The following is a 17,321-nucleotide window of genomic DNA, read 5'->3' on the forward strand; positions in this document are numbered from 1 at the left end:
AGTTTTTACGCAGTTACCGTTCAAATGAATTTCTCCCTTATGTAATGTGGTATCACAATGGACAACCCAATGTCTAAGTGAGTCCCCTTTGCGGGTCTCCCACCGTAACCTAACCTAAACTAATATGACTATTTTTGTTTATTTAACCGCGATAAAACATTTATAAAAGTATTGAAGTAGTAAACGTGCGAGTGTTGCAACTGAACACCGAAGTTGGTGCTGCCAGACGATTTATCATCACAATTTTTACTTGCGTCCATAGTATTTTTGCGTAGAATTCCTTTCTGCGTAGCTGGCCTTCGGCCGCGCTTTAGGATTATAACCCTTACCAAATAGAATTCTCCTTTTGCTGTGCACCAACTGGGGCTACCGCCACAGTGATATAGCCTTGGGGAAAGGATGAGGTAACTAGAATTCCCTTTCTGCCGCCCCAGTGATGTCTGTTATGGTTACTGGTTCCCCTTTTTTTTAGGTTCTATAATTTTTTATAATATTTTTTATATTCTATTGGTATTTTTTTAAATAGAGCCGCAAGCGATCACGCAACTTTTTATTCCAAATTTTAATTTTTTTTTTATATTTTATATTATAAAAAATATCGACGCAGGCGTAAAATATTTGCTATTTTACTATTGTTTATTAAAAAATGCAAAAAATATGGATTATTATGTATTTTCCAAAGAAAAACATACATTTTGGTTAAAAAAAGGCCATAATTTAAATATTTTTAGAGGTTGTTATTTAAAAAGCACATATTCAAACCTACACTTATGTTGTGGAGGTCATTATGAAATATAAGTTGGGTATTTTACTCTGCCTAATTTTCGAACATGTGGTAGCACACTTCTGTTTTGGTAATACAGCCATTTTGATTTGTTTGCTTGCTTATGCAGCGTTTTTGCTGCATTTAAAATGCAACATTTAGCACTTTCGAACATATGTTTTCGAAGAGCGTTCATGCTACCGCATTTAGCAAATGTACATTTACGCAAGTTCGAAATAGTATGCTTTTGACAAACAGCCGTGTTCCAGTCGCTTATTCAGATCCGTATCTATTACGATAAATTCTCACGGAAAAGATAATGTGCAAAAACCCCTACTGAAAAAGAAAAAAAAATAAATTCTAAACCGAAAATTCAATACAAAAACTTGAATTGTTTTAACCATAACCGAACATTTGTTTGTGTATATATTCATTTGTCGGTGCAGTCAATTATAATTTCCACACTTAATTAGGAAACAAAGCAAACAGAGTTGATCACAAACTAATCCAGATATCTATCAGCATCATATCGATGTTGAATTTGCGTAACTTTTCTTTATCCAAATAATGTAAATTAATAAATGAAATCTCGATCGGCGATCACTGAAACCCAGCTAGCGACTGTATACTCGAAAAAGCAATGTTGCCACTTTTTCTCATTAAACCATGTTCGAATCGTGGAAATTTTGGAAGATCACAGGGTTGCTTTTAGCATTTAGATTCTTAATGCAAAAATGGAGTTGCATTTAGTTGCATTTAGGTGACGAATTTTGTATGGATAAATGTACATTTAGAGTAGCATTTAGAGCTAAATGCGCTAAATGTGCTTTTACGCGTAAGCAAAAACAGCCCATTACTTTGTTGTAGTGAAATTATTACATGATTCAATAATTAAATCATGATTCAATAATTAAATGTGTGGGACCTCCACTTGTTTTACAATTTTTTAATCTAAGAATACTTTTGTAAAAGTTTTTTAATTTGTGACTACATAAAGCGGCGTTCATCCTCCTTCGTTTAGGGGGGGTTTGGGGAGCCACGCCCCCTCCCACTCCGCCCCCACCCCTAAATCGTTGTACAAATAGCTAAAGATTTCCCAAATTATTTTTTAAAAGATATAAGTTTTTACTATTCACTGTTGCTTACTAAAAACACCAAATATATTTCAAATTCGCACAGAATTAATAATACACCTTTACTTCTAATTGAATACTTTGCGTACTTTTTGTAGTACCTTTCTACTACTGTTTTCGCAAAAGGCGATCACATTCTTCCCCTTTGGAGTGTCAAATTTTAGCTGTCACAAATTACACAACCTTGTATTATAGAATCATGCGTATAGGTCATGTTTTGTTTTCCACCTGCAATAATTTAAAAAATTTATTATGCTCGAAATGCAACTGTGGACGCCAGCTGGCAGTGAAGCTTGCAAATGTTTGCTAATTCCTGTTTGCGCAAAACTTAGTAACATTCTCTCTTTGGGAGAGTAAGGGGGTGGGCTTTAAGAGCGAAATACACCACACAAGCGGTTTGACAAACCAAGCGAAATTTCCCTTTGCTTCAAGCCATTTGTGCTGTGTATGGGGGTGTTTGAAGGTTTGACAAACCGCTTGAGGGAAATTTGAGCAAAAATCAAAATTTTTTGATTTTCTGGCCGCCATGTTGATGTTTGATCAAACCGCTTGCGTTGTGTATAGCAAAATCGCCTCATTCGCAACGAAATTTTCACCGAGTAAGGACGTAAGAGAGGAAAATGAAAGAAAACCATAATATTTAGCATTGCGAACTGGAAGAAAACTAAAATTCTTTGCTTGAACGAGTCATGTTTGCATGGTGTATGGCGAAATGGGAAAAGTAGGTTTGAAGAATGTTTGACAAGCCGCTTGTGTGGTGTATTTCGCTCTTTAGTAGTCAGCCGCACCTTGTGTTTTAAGAAAACCAGGTGGAATTAACAAATGAAACTTGGTCAGGATGTTAAGGGAGGTATTCTCTAAAACATGTATAACTAAAAAATATAAATAATATCATTGTTTATAAGTTATTTGTTGTTAAAATTTCTTAAGTCGTTCCACTTGGTTTCCTTAACAAAAAAGCATTTGTGCATACTTTTATATATATAAATGCACATAACACTGTACTTAATACTTTACACACTTTTCTTTTATTTTATCTTGTATATAAATCACTTTAATTAAACTTTTATCGACTTGTAAATTACATTGAATATCACGCATATTTACAATAACACATGGTTGCAAACTGACACATAACATGTGTTGCCATATTGTACAAAACAATACATACAAAGAAGGCAATGATTAAAAAGGAATACAGGGGAAATCAATACAAAAGAAAATGTTCAGCTCCTTTTCTTCGCAAAACAGAAAGGAGAATTCTATTGCCTGAGGGTTATAATCCCTAAGTGCGGCCGAAGGCCGCCTACGCAGAAAGGTGTTCTCTGCAAAAGGTGTTCAGCTCCTTTTCTTCGCAAAACAGAAAGGAGAATTCTACTGCCTGAGGGTTATAATCGGGTGGGCTTTAGATTGCTAACCCCGGAGTTCAGCATTAAGGAAAATATGGGAGGTAGATGGGGGTCTATTAGTTCCCTGTATGAAGTTTCAAAGCGCGCAACTTTATAGTTTTTAAGTAACTTGTTATTAAAGTTTGTAATTTTCACCAACTTGTATTGGACTATTTCACAATATATAATGAACTTTCCACTAAATTTACACCTTATTTACACTCAATATATGCGCAGTTAGAGTGTGCACGTTCAAACAAATAAATACTTTTAGTATATTACAGCTTTTTTATAAAAAATTGATTGTTGTTTAATTTTATGAGAGTACATGCAGAATATGTGGAAATGGCAGCAGGACTGTGTTGCCATATCTAAAAAACCAAGAGTGGAAAGCAAGACTAAAAGAAAATACGATTAAAAGGAAAATACGATAAGGTTCTTTTGTTCAGATAAAAATAAATAGTAGGGGGATTGGGGTCATATTCCCCTCTTCCGGCAACACAGAAAGGAGAATTCTTCGTAGTGAGGGTTATAATCCCTAAGTGCGGCCGAAGGCCGCTATACGCAGAAAGGTGTTCTATGCAAAAGGTGTTCGGCCCCTTTTCTTTGGCAACACAGAAAGGACAATTCTACTGCCTGAGGGTTATAATCCCTAAGTGCGGCCGGAGGCCGCCTACGCAGAAAGGTGTTCTATGCAAAAGGTGTTCGGCTCAGCTCCTTTTCTTCGCAAAACAGAAAGGAGAATTCTACTGCCTGAGGGTTATAATCCTTAAGTGCGGCCGAAGGCCGCCTACGCAGAAAGGTGTTCAGCTCCTTTTCTTCGCAAAACAGAAAGGAGAATTCTACTGCCTGAGGGTTATAATCCCTAAGTGCGGCCGAAGGCCGCCTACGCAGAAAGGTGTTCTCTGCAAAAGGTCTTCAGCTCCTTTTCTTCGCAAAACAGAAAGGAGAATTCTACTGCCTGAGGGTTATAATCCCTAAGTGCGGCCGAAGGCCGCCAACGCAGAAAGGTGTTCTCTGCAAAATGTGTTCAGCCCCCCTTCTTCGGCAACACAGAAATAATAATTCTACTAAGTAAAAATTCCGAATTAAGCGAAGCGCAAATTGGCGCGATTCCATCGTTGCGAATTCGGCTGTTAACTTCGAATCCGCAAACGTGCGCACACTTGAGCGATTTTTTCGCGTCGATTTCCGATGTACAATTCACTAAATTTTCCCCTTTATTTCGTGTATTTTCGCACTCGGCGTGCCCAAATCGTACAAAATACTATTATTACGAACGTTTTTATTAGTTTTTGTACATTACACGTTTTTTTTTCTTTGCCTTTATTGCTGTGACACCTTTCTTCTTCTTCTTTGACGCCTTCAAAACGCTGCAAGCCGCGTTTCGAACGCGTCAATAGAGAAGAACACTGAATGTTCGAAAAATTCGCAGCGACGGAATCGTGCAAGTGTGCGCTAGCGCATTAAAATGTATGGGTAGCATTGTTGTAATTTTTGGGCTTGCGGATTCGCAACGACAGAATCGCGCCAATGTGCGCTTCGCTTTAAAAATCCGCTTTTATTATTCAAAATTCCAGTCTGGTAGCACTAAGTTGTATGTTATTTTGCTATCTTATTCATCGTTTATATGAAAACTTTAACAATAAGTTATATAAGAACTATAGGGTTGCTAGAAAAAAGGGGGGTAGTTTTGAAATCAAGTGGTCCTATTCTACCCCCCCCCCCCCCCCCCCCTCACCCCTTTTTCTAGAATTTGCCGTCCGTCTACTAAAATTTTCCCGAGAAGGTACCTTATTGTCTGAATTTTGCTACTGGCTAATGTTTACTGGCAGTTGCATAGCGAACACTCCTAGTTACGATCGGATTACAGCATACCACTATTCGAAGTTTCGGAACGGAGCTACGAACATTCGGATCACAGCATAAGTTAGTTTTTCGCATTTTCTGAAGACGGTGTGCGATATGAGGCGATTTTTCAGGCGATTTTTAGTTGAAAGCAACAATCGCCTGGTGTAAACAGCCTTTCAACTAATCGCTTACAATGAAGTTGGTCGGCTCCCTACTTTCGTTCAACTTTTGGTTCAACTAATCGCCTGTGAAAGTTGAATCATGTAAATTCCCTATTACCATCCTTGTTAAGTTTCATGAGAAAATTCGCTTTAGTTTTGTCAAAACACACACATGTCGATGTACACTAAACCCCGTTTTATATCATGGTTACAATCATTTCACGGTGCGTATTCTTTACTTGCTCCGGGTGTGATTCCGATATTTACCACCCTTTCCCGTGAAAACATAATAGGAGCACTTCCCATTCAAATTCTTACTTCTTTAAAAACAAAAAACACGTACCAGCAGGGGCTTGAAATTTCCACGCACGGTGCTCACAATCATGTTAATTTCCGCAATTACTATTCAATATCATTCAAAAACGTGTACGCAATATGTTCAAAACTATCGAACCACAGAATATACAGCAATAAACCTTTTCGCAGTTTTCAATATTTGATCCCCGAGGAGTACTTTTGGGTTGTGTGCAGCGCTTTTGTTTTGCGCGCACGGCAACACTTAGTGTGGGGAATTTCGCGTCATGATCAGAAAAAGTTCATTTCAAGGATAAAATATACATAATTATGTGTTATTTATGAACAAAATGTAGGTGAAGTATAATATTCATCTTTAATGTATGCTGATATTCATGCTTAATAAAGAATAATATCAATAGTTAAGTACGTAATTAACGCTTGTTTTATAAACTGGAAAACTCAAATCGTAATTATAGCATTGAATGGAGTTTTCTTAAATGTAAGTTTAAAATAAAAAAAGTCCATTGTAAGATTATATTTTTATGAAAAGCGTAAATTTTGTGAATTTTTCAAGCCAAATTCTAAATTTACGAATATATTTAAGTCTTTATAAAAAAAAAAACAAGGTTTGTATAGCTATACAGACCCCAATGCCTGCCAGCGTATCCGCCCAGACAGTCCATTAAGCACATCCAAGTTTGAGTGATCTACAAGTTACAAGCGTTTTCAGCATTTAACAGTTCATTATCATGTACGGTGAAATATTAATTATTATACACTGAACTATGAACTATCTGTACGAGTATCTATAATAATAGACAATAATTTGCAATATTTTTACACTTTTCCAATTAGTTTCGGCTACTATTACATAGTCATGACTTGTGCTACTCTGCCATAGTACGGTTGTTGCTCCCTTTCATACCACAGTAATTTTGTATACAACTCTGAATCAACAAAATGCATGCCCTTCTCATTTTCAACCCTGATCAGATTTTACCCCCGAGGAGTACTAAAAAAGTTTTATTACTGTATATACTGTGTATCGAACATAATAAAATTTGAATATTATTATCGATGATATCGATTTTTATTTTATTTTTCGCTACCAACAGGTTTGTATAGTAACCAATAGTCAGTACTAATTTGTATAGGAACCTGCAAATTTTTACTGGAAAAGTGTATGATAACCCAAAAAATTTGCGAGAGCACTGAATCGAGAGCGTAATAACGCGGGAGAGCTGCAAATTCTCGCTAGTGGAATTTTTACTAGCAGAAATTAGCTAGCAGAAGAAGAAGAAGAATAAATGTCAAAAGCCGCCATATGTTGAATAGGTTTAGCACAAACAAAAGTAAAATGAGTGGAAATCAAAATATTAATGATGTACTAGACTGTGTAAGTGCTTGTGTGTACAGCAAAGAGTTTAAAACTGATTTATAGATAGTAAAATGCTTACAGCAGAATATCAAAAGGGTGCAACAACTATTCTCTTGAAAGTTTTTACTAGTTTTGCGTTCAGTAACTTTTTCTGCTAGTTTTCTCTTCTTGTCAATTTTACGCTCTATTTTGCTTTAACGCTCTGGCTGCAATGTTTTACTGGAGAAGTTATTATACAAACCTATCGTTTTTTGGTCCTATCAATAGTCCGAGAGATATGTGATTCAGTACTCATAGGGCATTCGCACAAGGCGATTTTACAGGCAACAAAAGTTGAATGCGAAGTTGGAAGTGAAAAAGTTGCCATCCCTATTCAGACGAGGCGATTTTCGATTCAACACGAGTCGTTATTTACATTATTGAAAATGAATTTAAATCTCAAAATTTTATCCATTGGCGTAAATTTGGTAAGCCAAGCGTTGGTAGATGTGCTTTTAGCGAAGCTGAAAGATAAAATAAGAGAAAAAAGTAAAAAAGAAAAAAAAGTGTGTATACAGAACAGTGTTGGCATTTTTGGTACAATTGTACTTGTTTGATACAATTTAATTTACAAATACTTTCCTACTACGCAGTACTTTTTAGTAAAATATTGTAATGAATACTAAAAATATATAGCTCGGAAAATTCATAGCAAGAAATTTTTTGTATTCTCTTTTGTTCGCCTGTTCGTATTTACCTTTGTAAGTTTTGAAAAATGGCTTGAACGAACCAGTATAATATAGCCTAGGCAAATTTTTAAAGAAACATTTCGATGCTATGTTTTATTAAAACAAAATGTCGAAGTCAGCTTCATATAGAAACAAAGTATTCGTTAGTTATAAGAAGAGATTTTCTTAAATATAATACCTTTACGGCACTCACATATTGACAAGATTTTACTATTTATTTTATTATTTTTTAATTTTAATTATCTGTTTACAAAATATAATGTATTCTTTAAGAAAAACTGTATAAACCCAAGACTAAACCTTTGCGAAACATCCAAAAACCAACATACTTTCGTAAAAATTTCGAGCTTTATTAATATTCTTTAGTTTTTAGCCCATTCAATTTTAGTATAATAAAGTGCAAGTTTAAAGTAGCTGGGACTTACCGTTGAACATGCAAATTTTTTGTCGACGATGTCAGCCATTTTCTTCCATACGAAGTGTGTTCGACGATTTTTTTATATGGAGAAAATTACTAACACCTTAATCAAAGAAATCTTAAAAAACTTAGTTATATTATTATATAAATCTAGGAAATCGAATTAAAAAGCTCGAAATTTTTACGAAAGTGTGTTGGTTTTTTTTAATGTTTTAATGTTGGCTTTGTACGGCTTTTCTTAAAATATAAACCGTATTTTTACAAAAAATAGTTAAAATTGAATAATATTAAGATAAATGGTAAAATCATGTCGTAAAGTTTTGATAAGCACTTGAAATGCTATTAAAATGTCAAATTTTAGTACTGAATCCAAAGAAAATTTCTCTTTTATCCATTGATAATAACTTAAATATGCTTTTTGTTAAGATGTATACCTGAAAACGTGTGCATACATATTTGCGTTAAATGCAGTACATGTGCACGTGTAATCAATTTGTAAAAGTGTAAAATACCTAAACGTATGTACATAAACAATAAAACTTTCTCATGAATACCATAAAATCATTGGTCTTGAAGGGAATCTACTAAGAAAATATATGAGCGAATTAAAAAGTGTATACAATTTATACCCGAAAAGTACATTTTTTGTATAGGTTTCGTACTGAACGAACAATTTCATTTCCCAACACTGATACAGAATGTAAACAAACACAGGGTTGCAAGGAAAAAAAGTTGAACGAGCTCAAAGTTGGCTGGCGATCAACTTTGTTGAAAGCGATTAGTTGAAAGGCCGTTCGGACGAGGCGATTTTTGCTTTCAACTAAAAGTTGCCTGAAAAATCGCTTAGCAACTTTTTTCCACCAAATTTGGTCCCCATAAAGGACTAGTGTTGCAAGCAACGCTTTTTCGTCAAAAAGGGTGTTGTGCGGCAATTTTATGTGGTGAAAATTATTTTAGCACTGGAAAAATGGATACAAAAATATTGCAGTGCGATTGAACATCTCAGGTTTAGGTGAAATATAAATGTATTAAAAATAATAATTTTTCTAATAAATACTTTTTTTTTTTATTTTACTGTGTCGAGGTCGTTGAACAAATATTTGTAATTTAGTATTTAAGTTAATTGTGAAATATATTGAATGCACAAATTAAGTTATGGGAGCGATTTATTCATAGAATTGGAAATAAGGTTGATGATATACCTTAAATAAACTGTGAGTCTGCGAAAATATCTTTTCAGCATATGAATATACTTAACATTTTTCCGAAATTTTACATACAGGCTCGAAATTATGCCAGTAACATTCAAATATCGGCGCGTTATTTTGACAGTTTTTAGTTAAATATGCAGTTATATATTTTTAAATCAGATATTTCACTTTTTTTAAGTTTTTTGGATATCTTAGGATACGTTAGTAATGCTGTCGTACTAAACTAATCAAGATCCTTCAAATAGCGTCATCTGTTTTTAAATATCTGCTTTTGTTTCCGACATATTCAGCCTTATCACGAGTTTCATTTTCTCGAACCGGGCCATCTTTCCCTTTTCGTTTCCGTGTATTCACTACGGGTGGGTGAAAACATATCTGGCGATTTTTTTTTGGGGCGAGACTCACGATTAGGCTGATTAGTGTAAAGTATCGTTAATTTATAAAAAATGTTATCACATTTGGCGTATTCGACAAGATTTTATTAACCTCATAAATGGTTGACAGTAAACTAAAAAATAAGATAATTTAAGAATTTCGTGAACTCGTACATAGCATTCTCCGACACTTTGGGGAAAACATGTAGTCGAGTTTCTGAGAAATTGCATTCCGAACTTCAATTGTGATTTCCCGAAACCTGCCGAAAGTACCATGCAACGATCTTTTATCTAGGCGACGATATAACATTTAGATAAATATGCATCTAAATAAACAAATAAATCTAAATAAATCTAAAAAAAACAGGTAAATACATACTTATGTAAGTATACCTAAATTACCACGTTGAGCATGAATAATAATCTCTCTCTAATGCATTAATTCTATATACGTCAGGACCAATACCCGCCGCAGTTATGTCTTTATTTAATAACGGCTCTATGACAAAATATTCAAAAAATATATTCTTCGATTTTTATTTACCTCATTTCATACATTAATATTGACTTGATTTTTTTTTAATATACCAGGAATAAATATTTAATAAAAACTATTTAACTTAAGCTTAACCAACTTTTAGTTGCTCGGAGCTAATTTTGGATCGTGAAATATTTTCATAGACGGTAAATGCAATCCTGGGTGCATCGTTAATGAGCTGAAAAACCAAAACAAATTAAATTTGTGGAATGGAGCCTTTTGAAATGGCCTTTACAAACGGCAATGGAATTGCGACATTATTCAGGGAATCGTCAATATAAGCTGCCTTCCATTTGACATAATTGTGGGATAAACTTTCAGAAAGTTACAAAAAAAAACATTTTCTTTTTTTTATATATTATATATTTTTGCAATAAAAATACTCCACCTAGTACACCAAAAAATTTCTTTAAACCATCTTGCGCATGCAGTTTGTTGATCTTATCTTCACGGTTACCGAAATCATCAACCTCAACGTTCACACCAACCAACACCGGTTGGTGTTGAGCTTGAATGGCCACAGGTAGTTGGATGTTTTCTTGAAGTGGGATCCAACAGTGAATATTTCGTGCGCTAAATAATCAACGCACTTAATATCGTGCGCTTTGTGCAATTTGCATTCGATCACAAAGTTGTCACAGATTGGGCCACGTTGATGGTTGTGCTTGACAATTCCACGTTTGTAGATCAATTCACGAACTGATTAAAGATTTGGATAACCCCATGTGATATAGGATTCGGCAATGTGTAGCATATTAACGGTTAAATTTGATGAACAAACCGTGGTTAATGTGGCGAAAAAGGAACAAACTGTCGCACTTTTGATGCAAATTTGTTGATACCGCGGATACAGATCACAAAAGCCAATTTGTCTTCCGCAGGCACTTAGAATGAGCCGCGTTTCTTTGCCAGGCGACGCAACTTATTCTCACGGCGTCCATCACGGAGATATTTTGCTTGATATTTCTCAGATGCAACAAGTGTTCACGTTTGCGGAGTGCAATCATAGCAGAGCGCTTTAGTTTACGATTGATCAGGGTAGCACGTTTGCTGACCTGCTTCTTGCTGAACTTCAGCTACGACTCGGGGACAGCAGGCAGCTTCGTAGAAGGTTGTTTGCCCTTTGCTTCGGGCTTCCTACCGGCTGTGGTGGCAGTCATCTTAACTTGTAACTTAGCACGTTGAGAAGGCCACTCGATTAATAACATTTCTATTAAACACAATTTCATTTAATTAATTAACTTTTTAATAACATAGAGATGCTGCAACCAGGCACTTACTTCCCCAAATTTTATCTTGCTTATCGGCATAATTTTCCAAATGTGCCTGCGCTGCTACTTCGTACTAATCACTTCATTTTCCAACTGCGTCTTCTTTTTTGCCTCAACATATCCTAAAAAGACATACAATTTACATTAAACAATAGAAATCGAAAAAATTAGCAAATAAAATACTCACTTCGTTTTGTTTTGTTGTAAAATGTCTAAGTAATGTGAATTCACCACGATGCTATACAGAAAAAAGAAGGACCAGGGATGTAATTTTAAGTACACCTATTATTCAGTGGCAATGCGCAGAGCGTCCCGAGTGGCAAAATTAATTTGCAACAAATATAACATTAAACGGCGGTTCTAATCCATGTTTCATATTATTAATCAGAGTATATACATTATATGGTATTAATGCACTATACGCATATTTTTTTTTATGATTTCTTAAGTTTCTTGCGTTGGTGCTGAAAAGCAACAATGCGTGAAAGAAATTGTATGCTACCTAAAATTTCACCTCTGGAAACTTTATCCCCATAAAGGACTTCACCACAGTTTTTTTACTGGATATACTTGTATATTGAACAAGAGGCATTGCCATTCAGCATCAGAAATTTTCTCCTTCAGCCAATCAGAACGAGGCAAAAACTTACTTTGACACTTGGGGTGTTCACAGTTCGTTCCAAATTGTGTCTGAAAATATAGACGTCTACATTTTGAGACATCTCTAGCATCAAACTGTGAGCACCCCTTTCTAGCAGTCGTCGCAAAATCGTCTCAAAACTTTGCTGGTGTTGCCAGACATTTCCTCTTTGCGTGCATTTTTTATATATCGCCTTTCGATTTTGTTTCTGAAAAATTGTAATTATTTAACTTAATTACCAATTCCTAATATTTGTTATTTCTTTCCCTTGATTTGTTTCTTTTCATCAGAAATTACGCTCAAATTAAATGCAAATACAAAAAAACGTGCCCAATAAATAAAAAAAATGTGATTAGTATTGCCATAATGCAACCCTGCTGCGAGGTTGCAAAATGTAGACGCGTAAAAAACATACCTTTGAGTGTGACAAAATGTAGACGGCGTCGTTTTCCAATTTTGTATGGGAAACAACAACACCACAGATTTTACGGTTAGAAAACGTCTTAAAATGTAGACGTCTACATTTTCAGACACTATTTGGAACGAACTGTGAACACCCCAATTGCTATTAAATACAGAATTTCGCGAAAGTGTACACTTAAAACATCACAAATGTATAAAAAGTAATGAATATGTGTTCAGTTGAGCGCATTTATTTGCGTCAAATTCATCAAAACATAGTGCGAAAAGTGCAAGTGTTTTTTGCGAATAACTCTTTAATGAATTAAAAATGGATGGATTATTGGCCCCTATTATGAGTTGCGTTCGATTTTCGACTGTGGTCGAATGTGCTGAGCGAACGAATTTTCATTTGGTATTATGGCGTTCATTCGATGAAGAATAGCGCTATTGTGAATTTCGCTCGTTTAGGTTGTTCACAATAGTATATTTTTCACCGCTGAGAAGCTTTGTTTACAAATCGAGCAAACTAAATAGTGTGCTTATACATATTTATGTAAATTTGTTCTAATTAAAATGAAGTAAAAAAGAAAGCAAGTTTATAAAAACGTGGTAAAATGAGTACAACGAGTTCTGGTTCAACGATTCGTCAGAGGATGAGAGCTTAGTAAACTGGCCAGGAGTAGCAAATGTTTAAGAGAGTTTAAGTTTATTAGCCTTTCGAATATATTTTGATATAAAATATATTTAAGAAATTTGTCTACGGATTCATTAAAAAGTTCCGACCATCTAAAGAGGCGTTTGTGAGCCAAATCTATTTAAAATATTTTAAAACTATCAACAGCGCTACGATTTTGTTCTCAGAGACCGTGCCAACAGAGTATTGGGATTTTCTTTCACAAGTAAAACCAGCCTTTCGAGCTTGTGTTTAGTATTCACGATGTTAGAACTGCATGAAATTAATAAAAATTGTTTAAAATTAGTGTCTAGCCGCCAAAATGTAAGAAAACATACAAAATCATACATGTTTCACAATTTTCTAACACTTCGCTACACCATCGAAAGCAAAATTCTGTTCCGACAGAAAATTCGATACTCAACGAAAATTTTGACACGCTTGCATAGCTCATAATACGAATTTCACTTTCGATCTTCGATAGCCAGCGAAGATCGAAAATCGAATACAGCTCATAATAAGGGCCATTGTTGTGCGCATTAAAACGCGTCGATTGGAAAATTTTAGTTTGGCATCCCCCGCGTACAAAAAAAAGGTGGCTATGGGTTGGTAGGAGTTCTCGTGATTGCAAATATATATACTTTTAGCCGCAGGAGGCTTATAGTTTTTAAGTTATTTGTTGTTAAAGTTTGTAAATTGAACTAACTTCTTGGCGCTATTTCACACAATAAACACTATATTTATGTACACACTTCGGCAAAATAGTTGCATCAAAACCCCGCACAATGAAATGTAAACATATTTTTTACATTTATGATTTGTTTTTAGTAAATTAAGTAAGTTTTTATAATTATCACGCACTTATATATGTATACGCACATTGTGAATACAGAACCGATGATTCAACCATGGTTGCACACCAAGAATGATAGAATACAAGATTGCGCCAATGAGAGAGGATTTTTGAGCGTAATTTTTGCGTGACGTCATCTTGGTGCAATTGCGAGAGAAATGCCAAAACATATATAAAAATATGTAAATAATGCAGAAAAATGTGTTAATTTTAATATTACATGGCCCAATTTTGCAGGAATCAATAAATATACAAAGATTGATTAATTAGGAACACGTAGCAATAATTTTGGACATGTAGCCCTTTAGGTAAGTACGATTTTTAACACATGAAAAAATTTATGTATTAACAGTGTTTGCAATTTCATGTAGACGAAAAGGAAGGTGTGCAGCAAAGTGAATTTTTGGACTCGCCATTGTAAAAGGCCATGCAGGGTGCATATTTATATTTGTGGACGGTAGCCAACCACCATAAACTCCACAGCTTTTATTTGATGACTTTTGTTCCATTTCCGAGAGGTGAGTGTGGCTTCTTTGGAAACAAATATTCTATGTGAGTAAAACATAATTTAAGCTGAACTTTTAAATGTATAATAATTTGGGCACTGTTTTGTATTAGGTACGTAACAGCGCGGTAAAATGCCGCTTGACGTAGCGCCTGGCGACCTTATCCACTGGTGCATTACCTCATACCAGCACTAAAAAGAATAAGGTACTAACAAAAATAAGTAGGTAGTGAAGTTTATGTACCTATTTACTGTAGAAACTGCGTTTGTATGTATGCCATTGCCAGCAAACTAAACCAACAACTGTCAACTTTCACTATGGAAATATACCTAATACAATTCACCAAGGAAAGGCCAACACTGTTCCATGTAGAAGCTCATAGCTCACCCAAATAGCACAAAGCTCGATTTGGTGTTTAATACATCTCCTCGCCGACAGAACTGCTTCCACTTTTTCGCCAGGCTTGCGTCCGTAGGAAACGAAAAAAAAAATTTAATTTGCCGCTTTCCTTTTGTTTTCACTATTACACTTTGATACTGCACACTTCATTTTGCTTTGTAATGTCTCAGTAATTGTTTAAAACCACGCAGAAATATTAACGCACAAATATTTAAATTATTTGGTTTTTTCGTATGCTCACAATCAACAATTGCACCAAGATGACATCACGCACACAGCTGATTCTGTCAAAATCACAAAGAGCGGATTAGCGGTACCGCGATTGGCGCAATCTCTATTTCTATTTACTTCTATTAGACGTCTACATTTTGAGACACTGGCCCGTAGTCATAGTCAAAATAAAGTCGACTTTAAAGTTAGTTGCAACTTTTTGACATAATTTTCAATGGGATATCTGTCAAAAAAGCTGCAACTAACTTTAAAGTCGACTTTATTTTGACTATGACTACGGGCCACTATTTGGAACGAACTGTGAACACCCCAAATATAACCAGTAAACAACCTTCGGTAAATTTGGCGACTGCCTTCCTCGGGGATGAATATGCTAGGGATGAAATTATTGGTACACACGCCATCCAAGCACGCAGGGTTGCTTTTAAGCAACAAAAAGTAATTAACTCCAAATAGTTTCAAAAAGTATACACCCCTATTGCGAATGTCGACTGGCAGTAGATAAACGACTATTAAGCGGTTATCGATTATCGATGCTATTGCGAGTGTCGCTTAGTCGCTCAATTAGCGACTGTGAATACTTTTTAATCGCTCATCCTTCTATTGCTGTTTTTTAGTCGTTGGAGTTTGCGTTTATAAAATTTACATAAGAAAGTGGTACTATAATGGATAAAAAGTAAGTCAATTGGGGTGGGCTTTAGTAGTCAGCCGCACCTTGTGTTTTATGAAAACCAGGTGGAATTAACAAATGAAACTTGGTCAGGATGTTAAGGGAGGTATCCTCTAAAACATGTATAACTAAAAAATATAAATAATATCATTGTTTATAAGTTATTTGTTGTTAAAATTTCTTAAGTCGTTCCACTTGGTTTCCTTAACAAAAAAGCATTTGTGCATACTTTTATATATATAAATGCACATAACACTACTTAATACTTCACACACTTTTCTTTTAGTTTATCTTGTATATAAATCACTTTAATTAAACTTTTATCGACTTGTAAATTACATTGAATTTCACGCATATTTACAATAACACATGGTTGCAAACTGACACATAATATGTGTTGCCATATTGTACAAAACAATATAGGGGAAATCAATACAAAAGAAAATGTTCAGCTATTGCCTGAGGGTTATAATCCCTAAGTGCGGCCGAAGGCCGCCTACGCAGAAAGGTGTTCTCTGCAAAAGGTGTTCAGCTCCTTTTCTTCGCAAAACAGAAAGGAGAATTCTACTGCCTGAGGGTTATAATCCCTAAGTGCGGCCGAAGGCCGCCTACGCAGATAGCTGTTCTCTGCAAAAGGTGTTCAGCTCCTTTTCTTCGCAAAACAGAAAGGAGAATTCTACTGCCTGAGGGTTATAATCCCTAAGTGCGGCCGATGGCCGCCTACGCAGAAAGGTGTTCTCTGCAAAATGTGTTCAGCCCCCCCCTCTTCGGCAACACAGAAATAATAATTCTACTAAGTAAAAATTCCGAATTAAAAATCCGCTTTTATTATTCAAAATTCCAGTCTGGTGGCACTAAGTTGTATGTTATTTTGCTATCTTATTCATCGTTTATATGAAAACTTTAACAATAAATTATATAAGAACTATAGGGTTGCTAGAAAAAAGGGGGGTAGTTTTGAAATCAGGGGGTCCTATTCTACCCCCCCTCATCCCCCCTTTTTCTAGAATTTGCCGTCCGTCTACTAAAATTTTCCCGTCAATTGAACTGGAAGTTGTAAAAAATTGTGAAATTTACATATGCATGTATGTGTCTGATTTACAGATCAAAAATTATAAGCAACAAAAGGCAACTTGCGCGGTTGGTCGTACTGATGCAGGAGAGTGAAGACATAGGTAAAGGAATTTCCGGAAAGAGTAGGGTAGGAAGCTCCGCTTCTATTGGAAAAGATACATATACAATATTTCTTGTGCATATAACTCCGGCTACGGCATCCACAGTGTTTTTGCGCAGAACCAACATCAAAAGTTTATACAAAAAAACTGCATAATTTATTAATTGACTAGTGCTCGGAAATTTGAAATCTTTATTTTAAATTAAAGTTGAATTCTTTCAATACACTTGTTATGTTAAAGTTTTTAAACTCGGGTCACGCG

The 17,321-nt window shown here is 35.2% G+C and overlaps 1 protein-coding gene and 1 long non-coding RNA gene across 3 annotated transcripts in view; both read right to left on the reverse strand.

Moving 5' to 3' along the window:
• The window catches only part of LOC118735076 (ATP-dependent Clp protease proteolytic subunit), a 286,669-nt gene extending 280,860 nt beyond the window's left edge, over window positions 1–5,809 (reverse strand). The window contains exon 1 of one of the 2 annotated variants that reach the window (XM_036464679.1): window positions 5,640–5,809. In XM_036464679.1, the coding sequence (XP_036320572.1) occupies window positions 5,640–5,681 (42 nt within the window). In that variant the 5' untranslated portion in view covers window positions 5,682–5,809. The remainder of the gene's footprint in view (window positions 1–5,639) is intronic. The other variant, XM_036464680.1, reaches the window with a different exon arrangement.
• A 4,558-nt stretch (window positions 5,810–10,367) lies between these two features.
• LOC118736513 lies at window positions 10,368–11,737 on the reverse strand. Its single transcript, XR_004992699.1, has 3 exons — window positions 11,699–11,737; window positions 11,521–11,633; window positions 10,368–11,450 (listed from the first exon to the last, which is right to left on the reverse strand). It is a non-coding gene; the product is annotated as an uncharacterized LOC118736513 (long non-coding RNA).
• Window positions 11,738–17,321: the final 5,584 nt, after the last annotated feature.

Source organism: Rhagoletis pomonella, unplaced genomic scaffold, assembly GCF_013731165.1.
Source record: "Rhagoletis pomonella isolate Grant_MI unplaced genomic scaffold, Rhpom_1.0 Rhpom_scaffold_00003, whole genome shotgun sequence".
In the NCBI taxonomy this organism is placed as follows: Eukaryota; Metazoa; Arthropoda; class Insecta; order Diptera; family Tephritidae; genus Rhagoletis; species Rhagoletis pomonella.